Source organism: Eubalaena glacialis, chromosome 12, assembly GCF_028564815.1.
Source record: "Eubalaena glacialis isolate mEubGla1 chromosome 12, mEubGla1.1.hap2.+ XY, whole genome shotgun sequence".
Taxonomy (NCBI): Eukaryota; Metazoa; Chordata; class Mammalia; order Artiodactyla; family Balaenidae; genus Eubalaena; species Eubalaena glacialis.
Window position 1 is genome coordinate 26,897,030 of NC_083727.1, and position 15,268 is coordinate 26,912,297.

At 39.7% G+C, this 15,268-nt stretch overlaps 1 protein-coding gene across 1 annotated transcript; it reads left to right on the top strand.

Annotated features, from left to right (window-relative positions):
* Positions 1–1,304: 1,304 nt before the first annotated feature.
* IL22RA2 (interleukin 22 receptor subunit alpha 2) lies at positions 1,305–14,911 on the top strand. Its single transcript, XM_061207537.1, has 5 exons — positions 1,305–1,365; positions 4,903–5,038; positions 7,400–7,578; positions 13,607–13,773; positions 14,762–14,911. The coding sequence occupies exons 1-5, from the start codon at positions 1,305–1,307 to the stop codon at positions 14,909–14,911; spliced, it is 693 nt and encodes a 230-aa protein (XP_061063520.1).
* The last annotated feature ends 357 nt before the right edge of the window (positions 14,912–15,268 follow it).

Consider the following 15,268-nt stretch of genomic DNA (forward strand, 5'->3'; position numbering starts at 1 on the left):
AAATATATGTTCTTGACTTTAATTAATTAATTATTACTTAAATAATTATTGATTAATTAGTACTATTCCTTACTAAAGGGGCTATTCTACCAAGAACTTGAAAGTTTGACTACCCAAGAGGAAAAAGAAACCAGCATATATTTCTTCTTTTGACCCGAAAAGCCTCTTTAAAAAAATCTTTATGACTTTCTTGTGCTTTAATGTATAATTTTAGTGTCTCTAAAAACATGTGGTAAAAAAATTTTTTTTTGGTAAGAAAACTGATGTAGTGCATCATGGGCAAAGAACAGATGACCTAGTTTGATTAGATAAGAAGATAGGACAAAGATTTAATGTAGTTCAAAATGAACATTGCCCCCGCATTCATCCTTTTAAGGAATTTACTTGGTTTGACGGGCTCAAAATCTTTTTTTTTTTTTTTTTTTAAGCATCTTTATCGAAGTATAATTGCTTTACAATGGTGTGTTACTTTCTGCTTTATAACAAAGTGAATCAGTTATACATATACATATGTTCCCATATCTCTTCCCTCTTGCATCTCCCTCCCTCCCACCCTCCCTATCCCACCCCTCTAGGTGGTCACAAAGCACCGAGCTGATCTCCCTGTGCCAAAATCTTTATCAGCTAGGTTGCTGGAAACTGAGGGCAGGAAAGGAAAAGGAAGAAGCATGAGCTGAGTGGAGCCCATTGACTGGGGCGGCTGTGGAGTGTGGGAGGGAGCCCTGCAGAGAGGCTGAGGGGCCAGAGGGTATGAGGTCTACACCAGGGAGGTTACTCGGGGAGCTTCCATGAAGGCAGGAAAAGGAAGAATCAACCAGAGACCCCACCTGCTTGAACCACTGCCAGGGGCCCTGATCATTGCAACTGCCCAAGCCCTTTACTCAGAATCACCCTGTCAGCCACGTCCCGCCCCTGGCAGCCCCTCTGCGCTCTCTGCCAGAATCCCTGAAGGGCTCCTTCACTCACCTGCGAGCATCTTGCATAATTCCTAACCCTATCTGCCTTCCGGGCCTCCAATCCTCAGTGTTTTTGCCTTTTCTCAGCTAGCAAAGCTCCCAAAAAAACAAACGTCCACATCAAAGTGACTTAACAGCAAATGTTTTTTGAAATGATTCTTAATATTTATTACCCCCAAATTATAATACAATATAATTTATGAACAAAATGAAATTGTATTTGCTTCAAGAACCATGGTTACAACCAAAAGGGGATGTTGAGTGGGAGGATTCGAGTTTCCTCTCCTGTCCAGAGCTGTTCTCTCCTCGAGGGGAACGCTGGTCGCCTGACCGGTCACACTCACAACCATGACACCTAAATATTGCTTTCTAGGCTTCCTCACCGGTGTCCTCCTGCCTGGTGTGGTAGGTAAGTGCTTCATTTCTTTTTAATTGCTCCCAGTTTTGTCATCTGAGTCTGCTCAAGGGGACTGTTAGACATGGTAGTGGTGCATTTCTGGGCTTTGTAAAAATTTCAGCTTTCTCCTGTCACAAACTGGTCCGGACAGACATGGGGTCCGTTTCTCTCTGCAGCCTGAATAACGGCATGCGGACTTCACGAGTAGCTACTAAAGAGGAGGCACTCTTGTGGGTGCAAAAACTTCACACGGGACAAGCATACACCCCTCTCTGTCTCCTTAGCCTTTCTTTCGCCTTCAAGGACAAGGTAGCATAGTGGTTACCAGCATAGCTCCTAAGCCAGACTGCCTGAATCTGGATTTCAACTCTGCCATTTTATTATCTAGGAAAACTGGGGCAACTGGCTTAAACCCCCTCTGCCTCGATGACTTCATCTGTAAGGTGGGGATTGTGGGTCACTGTGAGGGTTAAATGAGTTAATACATGACAAGTGCTTAGAGCAGTGCCTCGCACAGCAAAGACCATAAACAACGTGTGAGAATTTGCTGTTGGGATTCATGGAGAACTCGTCAAGAGCAGAGAGCATCTTATCATCCCAACATACCTCTGAGCAAAGCCATTAGGACCCCCAGTTAACAGATGGGTACCTCTCAGTATAAGTGTCTCAAGTAACTTTCAAAAGACTGTACAGTTGCCCAGTGACTGATAACATAAAAACAATTCAATCCTCCATTTCCCAGAAATGTGTGGATCTGAGTAGACTATGCCTTTGGTCTTTGGTCAGACCAAGAACTCAATTAGCAGAATATGGCAGGAATTCAAGTGCTACCCAAATGACCTTGGCTCTGCATCTTACCAGACCTGTAACCATATGGGCAAGATACACAACTCCTTTAGACCTCAGTTTCCCCACGTGTAAAATGTACTAATAAAAATACCTACCTTATTGGGTGGTTGTGAGAATGAAAGAAGATGTAAAGCTTTGAGCACAGGGCCTGATATACATTTAAGGTTCAAATATGTTCAGTGATTAATGAAGGCCGGCCAGGGGGAGAAGGAGGAGGGAAAGAAGAAGGAGTATCTTCATCCTCTCGTTGCTCTGCTTCCTCCATTAGCTCCTCTCTCCTGAGGCTTTTCTGTTGGTTTGCTGTGACGGGTGAGAGGCAGGCTCCAGGCCCAGACAGCCTGGGTACAAAATCAGCCTCACCGTCTGCAGCTGTACCAGCTCTTTTACTTCTCCAAGGCTTGGATTTTAGTCTGTAAGAGGAAGACCACAATAATATCTTTTTCACAGATGAGCTGGGCAGACTCAGTGAAGACAGGTAAAATCCCCTCTGTGTCTGGTACAGAGGGATTGCTATTTTCTTTGATGGAGGTTAGCAGTGGTGTTACAAAAATGAGAGAAGAAATCTGAAGACAGACGAGGTAAAGGACACTGGACTATCTACCTTCAGGATAGCAAATCAACTCTAGGAAGGATCTTCCAGAAATTGTGCATGCTTGTCACCTCCTGAAAACTTCTGCTAAGTACAATTTTATGTGCTAAATACGATTGATCGGGTAGTGATGTGGGTGAGCAAAACCAATGGTGGCATTTGGCTCTTTCCAAGTACACATCACCACTTGATGCACTGAAGGAGGTCCAAAAAATAAAAACAAAAACCAAATAACAGTAATGACACTATTTGGTTGGTAAAAATAACTACCTAAGGAAACAGCCCCATTCATTAGAAAATAACACATCTTGAATGTTCAGAGCTGAGACCATGGGCTTACGAGAATTTGCTTCCATCTTAATGATATTTGAGCAAAGACCTAAAGGAGATGAAGAAATGAGGCATGTGGAAATCCAGGGAAGAGTATTCTAGGAAAAGGGAAGGGCCAACGCAGAGACCTTGGATGGGGCCATTCCCAGCACGGTGGACCAGGAGAAAGGAGGCCACTCTGGAGAAGCCAGGGGGCAAGTGGTAGAAGATGAGGAAAAGACAGGGGATGTGCTTCCTCACTCGTCCTGCCCACCACCTATCCCTTAGCAGAAACTCTGGGCCTATTGAAGAGGCAAAGCTTTACCTCTGCCCATTTTAGGTTTTCAGCTGGGACTCTTTTTTTTATTTTTATTTTTTTAACTTACACAATGTTTCATGTTAAATTTATTCAATAAAAAAGTCGGCTAGGACTCTTTAACAAAAAGGCAGATTAATAAAACAGTTTATTAATGCGTGCAGCGCACAACACCAGGGGGGATCCTGTATGAAGAGAAACTCAAAATGGAGGCTTAGAATTCCAGCTTCTGTAGCATCTTCAACAAAGCATGATACACCTGTAGGAACATGACAGGACAGAGGAAAGCAGTTTTAGTCTTCCAAGGGAGGAATTTGTGGGAAAGTAAATACGTGGGAGAAAACTAATGGAGTAAGTCTCATTTGCAGATTCTTCTGGTGCCTTCTTTGGGCTGATAAGAATCTGTCTCCAGTAAAGTAAAAGGAGAACTTATTGGGTTGGCCCAAAAGTTCGTTCGGGTCTTTCCACGAGAGCCTACCAAAAACCTGAACGAAATTTTTGGCCAGCCCTATATATCCTGCCTTTAGGCAGAAAAGGGAGGTCAAGAGAGCTTTTCCTGCATTTGCTGCTTCTTAATTGCCTTCAGCTCAAATTAATTTTTATGTCAAAGAGGCATATTTGGGGGTAATATATTTGGGTTTCCTTCAGACCCTAGAATAAAATTTTGTCAAAGGTCTCTTGCCTCCAGTGGACTAAATGTAGGTGAGGTTGAGCTCTCCTGTCACATGAATTGACCAAGAAAGCACAAACTATGCCAGTGCGAAATTATCCCCCTTCCTGCCGTGACTCCTGTCGAGACTCTTCTCAGGAACGCTGGGCTCCATGGCAAGCCCTTGGGCAGTTTCCCTCCACAGCCTGGACCCGTCCACCTGAGCAGTTATGCTCGGGCACTTGGCACCAGGATGCAGGCAGGTAAGAGCATCCACTCAAGAGTGGAACCGGCCTCCATGCAATAAAGCCAGGTCAGCTGAGAGAGGCGGAGGACAATGAAGCAGGACGAAGAGATGAAGCAAGAACCAGAGAAAAGGAGGAATGAGTTCCAGGCTGAGGTCCTGGAGGCAGAATAGAATCCAGGCGAAAGCTTGCCTCAGAGGAGCAGTAATGCAGGGTCTCCTAGGAAGGTGGGCAAAGTGGCCTTGGTGAGGCCTTTCATCTCAGTCATTACATTCCATCACCACCAGGGGTGGAATTAAGGACAATACTATCTTTTCACTGCCGTTACTTCCTCTCCAGCTCAGGAGTGGGGTGGGAGTTTATCACGTATGTTTTATAGCCTGGATCACAACTGTCCTGAGATGTTAGCGTGCATCAAAATCATCACATCAAAGATCAAAAATGTTGATTTCTGGGCTCCACTTCCACCATCTGCCCCTATAGCAACTGTTTCAAGGAATCCTGATGCAGGTATTACTACATTGAAAATTATGGCTAATAACGATGGTGCTCATATCAATGTTCAGTGTCGCTCCGTTTCTTATTATTTTAGAAACTCAGCCAGCCCACGAGTCTCTGAAACCTCAACGAGTACATTTTCAGTCCCAAAATTTTCACAACGTTTTGCACTGGCAGCCTGGGCGAGCTTGTCCCGGCAACAGAAGTATCTATTTTGTGCAGTATAAAACGTAAGTAATCTGAGCTTCCTCCAACTAGTAGAGATGGCCACTAAGATTCCATGTTCTAGAAGGCGATGGAGTGTTAGGATCTGAGCTTTTGTCGGTTTCAGAAGGGTTGAGAAGAAGCAGAGGTGGGGGCAGGAGTGTGTCTTCCCTGAAGGTGACACAAAATGCATGATGACGTGTAGTCTGTGACGGGAGATACTTCATCCCTCAGACACCCAGCACCGAGACTTCACAGGCTCAGCCTTTGGCTTCACAACAGAGACTCTCAATACACATTTGTCCACTGAATGTTAGAAGCGACTTGTTTAGCACCTAATAGGTACTCAATTAAATTGACGCTATTGATAGTTGAAAAAGAAGTTGTGGGACACATGGACGTGAGTGTGTAAACTACATTTTCAATTTAAAGGTCATTTCTTTAGAGTGGGTTTACTATTTAGAAAATTCCTTTCAAAAATGAACGCCTCCTGTAAGCATGAATGCAAATTGGAACACGGTGAGACATGTTCCTCCTGTGTGATCTTCAGACTAATTCTAGTGGATCGTTGCCAAAACTCAGATATAATCTACTCCTTTCCTGGACTGAGACCTGGAAACAGAAGCTCCTGATTTGCAAATGGCAAGTTTTCCCCTTCACACATCTCTGTTCAGGGGGCTGGGGGTGGGAGTATGCGGATAGGAGTTGAAGCTCTTCCTTCTCTTACATAGATTGAGATTCTGGCTGAACATGAGAAAGGAGATATTACAGTGTAGCTTTTATGATTTTCTATTAGAATTTCAGAAGATTAGATGTAGCTATGGACCAAAGTAGCAATTTTTATGCCGTAAATTCATTCATGTCTCTCCAGCATGGGGTAGATCCAAAGTCAGATTTTTCCATTTATCAAGCTCTCACTAACTTCAGAAGGACTATCTCCAGAAGTTTCTCAGTCTTTAACTGCTGCTTTTCTCAACATATTTTGTGTAGCAACTGTAAACTTCACAAATCTTTACAATAAAGATTTCTCCACTCCAAAAACAGATTTGTGCGTCGTTGGAAATGCTTCCCTGTAGGAAGTGGGGATTGGTGATCTTTTTATTCTTCCCCTGTAGGCAGTATAAACATATCCAAAGTGGACCTATTTATGGTTCAACATAAACAGTGGATTAGACGTTGTTTTTCCATGAAATTAATGAAGATTAAACTTTAGGGCCCCATGGAAAAATTTCATAGTTGTAATTCTTTTTCTTAAATAGAGCTCTTAAACTTGTATAAAATTCAGAATACCTGGATCCATTCCTACCTATGTGATATTTTCAATAGCACAATGCAGATTTATATTTTCAAAATCTTTCATTTTGGGTCTATCCAGTTCTCATGGGTCTACTGAAAGTTTCTGTCCCATTTAGGATAGGACAAAAAATGAGGTATTACACTAAAAAAGAAGCCAGTCATTACAGCTAAATTCAGCTAGCAAAGGCAATGTCTAATAAGAGTTAGAAAACATTAAATTGTGCTTAATATATGTTGTTGGTTCTGCTCTTATGGTGTCTTCTGATATAATGAAACTGCTGTCAGCATATAGTTTACAGAGTACAGACATCAGCAATACTCTTCATTATATGGCTAAAAAGTTATATTTCAAGTCCTTCAACAAATATTTTGGAAGCTTTCTCCCCAGCCTCTAATTCCTGCTCTGTTCCCACCATCATCTTATTGCATTTTCTTTGATTTGTGACTGGTAAGGAAGGGAAGCATTAATCTTCCCATTTGCTGTTACACCATCCCACAGTCTTAGGCTGAATCAACGTATCTGGCGCTTTGCCTCATTACCTTTTCTTCCTGGGTTCTCCCCGCTCTCTCCCAGCCTCTAATTACAAAACTCCTTAAAGAGCCCTTCCTACAACCCTCGTTCAGTTGTCAAAAAAGAGATTGACGTTATGTGTTGGGTGTCACCTGAGATGAAAAGTGGTAGCAACTTCTCAGAATCAGCCGCGTTACTCAACAGCAAGCTGATGAGAAGTGAGGAAAACCACAAAGTGTTGAAACCTCAGGAGCCTGAAGGACATGGAGAGCTCGTAGTCAAAAATGGATGTTGGTTCAGACCCCAGAAGAAAAACTTCACTAAGTACTAAAAATCCAAAAACCCTTATGCTAGTGTTACAGAAGGTATCAAGCTTGAGTTTATATTTCAACAAGATAGCACTTTGATTAACAAAAAGAAAAAAAAATTTAACGATACTTAAGAGCAGCTGTCAATTTCACAGTGGTGCTGATATTGGAGGACAAATTTCAGCCAGTCTAAAAACTGAATAGACTGAAAAAACTGAAGACTCCTTCAATGGAATAAAGGAATTCAGATTTTTGTCTTTTCCCTTCTATAGGTATGGACAGAGACAATGGAAAAATAAAGAGGACTGCTGGGGTATTCGAGAGTTCTTCTGTGACCTTACCAATGAAACGTCAGACATATGGGAACCTTACTACGGGAGAGTGAGGACGACCCTGGCTGGGGTCCACTCAGGCTGGACCATGACACAGCGGTTCTCCCCCTGGTGGGAGAGTGAGTTCCATGGAGTTTCTTTGCATTTGCTTTTCCTGCCCTTGAATAGCCCTCATGGAGCATGGTTAGCTAGCTACCAGGCCCTGTGCTTTGGTGAGGTCCACACCATCGTCTCATTTGATCTCATTCTCAGAACAACTCTAGCAGATGGCTTTTACTATTCTCATTTACAGCCCAGGAAGTCAAGGCACGGAAACTTTAGTAGTAGCCCAGGTCTCAGAATTCAAATTCGGCTGCCTCTGATTCAGAGCTGACACTCTATCCCACTGCCAGGATGTTGCCTGCTAGAAAAAAGAAGTATTTTTAGATAGCAGAAAAGGAGCCATATGGGGTTATTCCTAAGCATGACAGTTAAGTTCTTGAAAATACACATTAGAAAGATTTTCTATTGAGGAAATTAAGACTTTTAGTCACCTCTCCAAAAGAGGAGACAAAAAGTACTCTCTTGTATCCATTTCTCAATGATGTATATTCTTCTAATTTAGTCATAATGTCAGAATAATATACTATAATCTATGATGTAAATTATAAAAGGAGCCATTGCCAACAGACCTTATATAAAATAGTAGACAAAAGGTATGAGAAAAAAAGTTTAATGTATATGTACAAAGATATGCATAACAAGACAGAAAATATGGGTATCTACTACAGTCCTCACAATGGCAACTAGTCATGAAGCTGTAGTTAATATTTATAACTGCTTTTCTCATGATTTAACTCAACGTTTGCTTTCTTTTCAGCCAGCACCTCAACTTTTCATTTTTGAGGAGTTTGAGTCCTTTTGATCTTTCTCATATTAGCTTAACATAGTCTTAAATTAATTTTTATCACTGAATATAGGAGTTCTAAGAGGTACCTCCGAGGATACCAAGCATACTTGACCCCGCTGTATATATAATTCTATTTCCCTTTGATAATTGGAACCAGTCACCCTAGACGACAGACGGACCGCATTTCCTCCTTGTTGGTTAAATGGCATAAAGAGCTCCCAACCTTCAGGAGGCAGCCTCAACTTCCAATTCTTTGAAAAAATTGTTGTTATAACCCAGAAGAATTAAGGATCAAGTGTATGGGAAACAAACCACTTGATGAGACGTTCACTGAGTTTAATAGTGAGAATTGCCCCTCCCACTTCCACTTCCTGTATCCTAGACCAGTGAATTCTGTCCATGGAAGAAATAGCACCATATATTGGTCACAAGATTAGAGCATGTACAAAGTCACATATCACCTCACAAGGTATTGTCTGTCAAACTGAGTTTTCAATTGTCCACCTTACCTTCCTATCAAGCCAGGGGGTTCTGAGTGATGGGATATATGGTAAGGCCAAACATTCCTGTGGGTGTGAGACTTGACTTCACTCTTTCCACATTAACTTAGATTTTCTGTCATAAGCAATATATCATGGTGTACTATGCTCATGAATAAGGCGTTCACTACATCCATGGTGGGGGATGGTCATGGGGACTGGCTGATAAAAGCATTGAAGCAGGAAAGACAAATATTTAATCAGAAAAGTATCTATTCCAGTGTCTCTTGTCCCGTCCCTGTTGGAAGGGATCAAAAAAGTCTGCTATATAAAGTGAACTGTACTAGGGGTTCAGCACTGGTCCTCCTAACTGGGAAGTTGAACACGCAGGGGTGCCAGTCCTGTCTTGGCAAGAAGAAGTCCATATTGTTGAGTCTGTATAGCTTCCATCCCTTTCACACTGCCATTTTATTCATGAGCCTATCGAGCAAGTGTGGGGCATCGGGCAGACAGGCTTTCATTGCCTCCACCTAGATTTATTAAACAGCTTTACTGAGATATAATTCACACTCCTTACAATTACTCATATAATGTGTACAATTCAATAATTTTTTACTATATTCACAGATAAGTACAACCATCACCCATAGTCAATTTTAGAACATTTTCATCACCACAAAAAAGAAACTCCATACTCTTTGGCTGTAACCCTCCTATTCTCTCCCTCCTTTAGCCTCTCAGCCCTAGGTGACCACTAATCTACTTTCTGTCTCTAAAGAGTTCCCTCATCTTGATATTTCATACGAATAGAATCATATAATATGTGATCTTTTGTGACTGGCTCCTTTCATTTAGCATAATGTTTTCAAGGTTTGTCCATTTTGTAGCATGTATCAGTGCTTCGTTCCTTCTTGTGGCTGAATAATATTGCAGTACATGGATATACTGCATTTTGTTTATCCATTCCTCAGCTGATGGATATTTGAGATGTTTCCACATTTTAGCTACTGTGAATAGAGCTCCTATAAACATTCATGTACAAGTTTTTGTGTAGACATGTTTTTATTTCTCTTGGGTATATACCTAGGAGTGGAATCACTTGGTCACCCTGTAACTGTATGTTTAATCATTTGAGAAACCGCCAGACTGTTTTCCAAAGCAGCTGCACCATTTTCCATTCCCATCAGCAGTGTATGAGGGTTCCTATTTCCCCACATCCTTAGCACCACTCTGTCACTTTTTGATTACAGCAGTCCTAGTGCATGTGAAATGGTATCTCATGTGATTTTGATTTGCATTTCCCTGATGATTAGTGACGTTGAGCATCTTTGCATGTGTTTATTGGCCATTTGCATATCTCCCTTGGAGAATTGTCCATTCAGATACTTTGCCCATTTTTAAATTGAATGATTTGTCTTTTAATTACTGACTTTTAAGTTTTTTGTATATTAGGGACACCATTACCTTATCAGATATATGATTTTCAAATATTTTCTCCCATTCTGTGATTTGTCTTTTCACTTTCTCAACGGTGTCATTTGAAGCCCCAAAGTATTTAACTTTGGTGAAGTCCAATCTGCCTATTTTTTCTCTTGCTACTCATGCTTTTGGTGTCATATCTAAGAATTCTTTGCCAAATCCAAGGCTATGAAGATTTATCCTAAGCTTTCTTCTATGAGTTTTATAGTTTTGGCTCTTACGTTTAAATCTTTGATCAATTTTGAGTTCATTTTTATATATGATGTGAGGTAAGGGTCCAACTTCATTCTTTTGTATATGGCTATCCCGTTGTCCCAGCATCATTTGTTGAAAAGGTATTCTCTCCCCATTGAATGATCTTGGCACCCTGTTGAAAATGCAAGCCACAGAGAGAAGATATTCACAGTGCATGCTTTGGTCAAAGGACTATGTCCAGAATGTACAAAGAACTCTTACAAATCAATAATAAAAAGACAAGACAACTAATTTAAAAAATGGGCAAAGACTTGAACAGGCTTTTCACAAAAGGGAATATTCAAGTGGCCAATGAACATGTGAAATTCCATTAGTCATCAGGGAAGTGCAACTTAAAAACACAATAAATTGGTACTACACACTTACCAGAATGGCCAAAATTAAACTTTTTAAAAATAATAATGCCAAGTATTAGAGAGAATGTGAAAAAAATGGGGACTTTCATACACTGCTGAAGGGAATATACATTGGTGTATCTACTGTGGGGAAATGGCAGAATTTACAAAAGCTAAACATATATAAACTCTATCACCCAGAAATTCCACTCTTAGTTATATTCCCAACAAAATGCGTGTTTCCCAAATGACATATACAAGAATGTTCCTGCTACTTTACTCAGAATATCCAAAAACTAGAAACAACTTAAAAGTCTGTGAATAACACAATGGATGAATTGTGTTATTCATACAATTAAATACCACACAGCAATCAAAAGAACAAACTCTTTTTTTAAAATTTTTTATAGCATTCTTTTTTTATATATATATAAACTTATTTATTTTATTTTATCACTTATTTTTGGCTGCATTGGGTCTTCGTTGCTGTGCACGGGCTTTCTCTAGTTGGCGACGAGTGGGGCTATTCTCCGTTGTGGTGTGCGGGCTTCTCATTGTGGTGGCTTCTCTTGTTGCGGAGCACAGGCTCTAGGTGCGCAAGCTTCAGTAGTTGTGGCACGTGGGCTCAGTAGTTGTGGCTCACGGGCTCTAGAGCACAGGCTCAGTAGTTGTGGCACACGGGCTTAGTTGCTCCGTGGCATGTGAGATCTTCCCGGACCAGGGCTCGAACCTGTGTCCCCTGCACTGGCAGGCAGATTCTTAACCACTGAGCCACCAGGGAAGCCTCAAAAGAACAAACTCCTGATACATGCAACATGGATAGATGTGTATGTATTAGATTGCCAGGGCTACCATAGCAAAATACCACAGACTGGGTGGCTTAAACAACAGAAATTTATTTTCCTACACTTCTGGAGGCTGAAAGTCCAAGATCAAGGTGTCCACAGGTTTGGTTTCTTCTGAAGCCATTCTCCTTGGCCACTTTCTTGCTGTGTCCTTCCATGGTCATCCCTCTGTGCTCAATTGTATGTGTCTTCTTATAAGGACACCAGTCATATTGGATTAGGGACCACCCATACCACCCATATGACTTCATTTTTTAAAAAGCTATATGCTTTTTTAAAAAAGACCCTATCTCCAAATGCAGTCATATTCGGAGGTACTGGGTGTTAGGACTTCAACCTATGAATTTGAGGGGAGGCACAATTCAACCCATAATTATATATATACAAATAAAAGTGAAAGAGTGAAACAAGCCAGACACACAAAAAAGTGTATATTGTATGATTCCAAAAATGAATGTACATGGCGATAAAAGTTAGGAAAATTGTGGTTATCCTCTGGGGTTAAGTAATTGGAGGAAAGGTGAAGGAGGTTTCTGGGGTGTTGGTAATGTCCTGTTTTTTGTTCTGGGTGGTAGCTATACAGGAGTGTTTATTTGTAAAGATTTGTTGAGCCATATCCTCACGATTTATTTGTCTGTATCTATCTTATAAGTTGATAAAAAGTGTATTTAAAATTTAAAAATTCTAACCAAACAACAAAAAAGAAAGCATCAACTTTCAACATGTGTTCACAATAAAAACACAAGGAAGCAGATCAACACAAGCAAGGTTGGAAGAAACAAGTACTGGCTGGACCAGTGCTTCAAGGATTTGTAATATTGGAAGCAGATAATAAAATAAATAAGCTTAAAGAAATAACAGAGGGAATAAAAACATAATCAAAGGACAAAATATTACTAAGACCAAATAGATTGAAAAAGACCCAAATAGAGCTCATAGAAATGAAAAAAATATAATCATTGAAATTCAAAAAGTTGATTTGGTGGGTTAAAGATCAGTTTAGACATGACAAAGTAGTAAACTGACGGACTGGAAGACAGCTCTGAAGAAACCCTTGAGAATACTCCGCTGAGAAAAAAAAGATGGAAAAAGAAAAAAGAAAATGACATATGGAAAATCGAATGAGAAATGCTAACAGATGTTGAACTGAAATTCTAGAATAAAAGCATGTATGTCTCTATCTCTATCTCTAAATTGATTGATCATGGCTAGTTTTCAAGAATTATAAAAGATATGGATCTACAAACTAAAAATACATAATGAATGCCGAACAAGAAAACAACGACAAAACCCATTAACGAATTAAATCATTTAGAATTACTATAGTTAATCTGGGGGAAATTAAAGTGACTATTAATTTATTTAGTTTTCTTTCCTAGTTAACGACCATCTGATTATTGATACCAAATGCAAGAAACAAAAATTCTCTCTTGATCCTTCTCCTGCTATTCCATAGTATATAACATAATTCTGCTGAAATAATTTTATAGCAACAAGTCTTCAAATGATTTTCAAGCTGCTTTGAAATTTTACAACTTTAAGGACCTACAAAATATTTGCCTTACACTAAGATCTTCACCCAAATAACTTTTTATACTTCGTTTTCCAACACAATCACTGCAGGCTGTGGAAATGATTGATAAATGTCCTCTTAAAGCTGACACAGAATATATGTCTTTGCAAATAAAGAATCATCTGCAAAGAAACTTCTCAGATATTTATATTTTAGGTGTTAGCAGTATCTCTTCATAATGATTTTTGCCAGATCCCTGAACTTAATAATAATTTGTTATTATGCATAATGTGTCCATATGAAATATTACATTTTTGAGTGATATTGTCAAATTTTCCTATTCTTTCCTCAGCAAAAATAGATCCTCCAGTCATGAATATAACCCAAGTTAATGGATCTTTGTTGGTGAATCTCCATGCTCCCAACTTACCATATAGAGACCAAAAAAGAAAAAATGTATCAATGGAATACTATGGGCTAGTATACCGAGTCTTTGTAATTAACAATTCACTGAAAAAGGTAAGTTCAGATGAATAGATAAGTTTGGTATTTTTTTCTTTTGTTTAAGCAACATTTTAGCCATAAAATAGGTCCTGTCTTTTGCTACTCTATCCCCTCTTATTTTTCCTTATCTTTTTTTAGTTCCTTCTCACTTTCACCCTCATTGATAAGCAATTAGTGGTTACCATCACCATCAGAATTGTGTGTACGTGTGTTTGCACCTTTTCCGTCATTCAGCTGGTTTCCTTTTGATTTTCCCTGCATATCTAAAGATTGGTATTAACAATATTTAATTCCATTTGATTGTCACAAATATTCATTTTTATGAACTTTACACACCTTATTTTAAAGTGGCTTTTGGATCAGAGCATTATATATTAGTGCCAGTTTTGCTCTGATATTATAATCTTCCATTGGTGCCTTTATTTTGGTTTGGTGGTTAATTGAATGTTCCTTTTTTTTTAAGTGTCATATAAGACAGGGTTCCTTTGGCTGTAAAAAACAGAAATCCATTCAAACTGGTTCAAATAGAAAAGTGGAGGGGAGAGAAGGATTTTTACTAGGAGGTAATGATCAATCTTACAACAGCCAGAAGCAAGAAATAAAGTGCTGCCAGGCTTTGTAGTCACTGGGAAGGAGAAATGGAGAAGCAAGTTGTAAAGAATCTCACTCTGTTTCTCTGTGGTCACATGCCACATGCCTACAACTGTCTCCAAATCTACTCCATTCTCCTCACTGCACAGTTCAAATTATTAAAAAAGAGACTCTGACCACTGGGTCAATCAATCAGCATCACTAGGGAGAAGTCCTGTGGTTCCTCCACAGCCATGTGACCTGTCCCTTTCTCAGTCTGTGAGCTAGGACTCTGGAGAAGGAAGATGTGTCTCGGAAGAAACCCTACAGCCCATCTAAACTGGTCATGAACAACTTAGTTTTATCAAAAATAGAGCAAGTCAATGACTTACTGGAAACCATTTATCATCTCATTTTTCCCCCTTGTGTGTAGGAGCAAAAGGTATATGAAGGAGCTCACAGAGTTGTTGAAATTGAAGCTCTAACACCTCACACTGGTTACTGTATAATGGCTGAAATGTATCAGCCCACATTAGACAGAAGAAGTCAGAGAAGCCAACAGAGATGTGTGGAAAGTCCTTGAAGTGCTCTGCAGAGTGGCAATCCAAACTCTCTGAGAATAGGACGGCTCGTTTTGAAGAATCTCATTGAAAGTTGTTTTTATATTTTCTTTTTTTTTTTACTGAAATATAGTTGATTTACAATGTTGTGCTAGTTAGTTTTTATATATTCTTAATGCAATGTTCACCGTTATACTTCATAGAACTCTTTGTTTAATCATTCTTTCTTCCTTTATATTTTATTTGTAAACTAAATTTAAGCAGTCCCCCCCCCGCAAAAAAAAACCATTAGAATTTAAAGAAGAGGCAGAAAACAAAGGGCTCTGTGAAATACAGAACTTTATTTCTGACTGTAACATCTCTAACATAATCCCCATTCT

Excerpts from the sequence above, each read along its gene's own strand:
- IL22RA2 (XM_061207537.1), top strand. The coding sequence starts at position 1,305 with ATGACACCTAAATATTGCTTTCTAGGCTTCCTCACCGGTGTCCTCCTG. Across the intron at positions 1,366-4,902 it reads CCTCCTGCCTGGTGTGGTAG|AAACTCAGCCAGCCCACGAG; the intron begins GTAAGTGCTTCA and ends TTATTATTTTAG. Across the intron at positions 13,774-14,761 it reads TTAACAATTCACTGAAAAAG|GAGCAAAAGGTATATGAAGG; the intron begins GTAAGTTCAGAT and ends CCTTGTGTGTAG.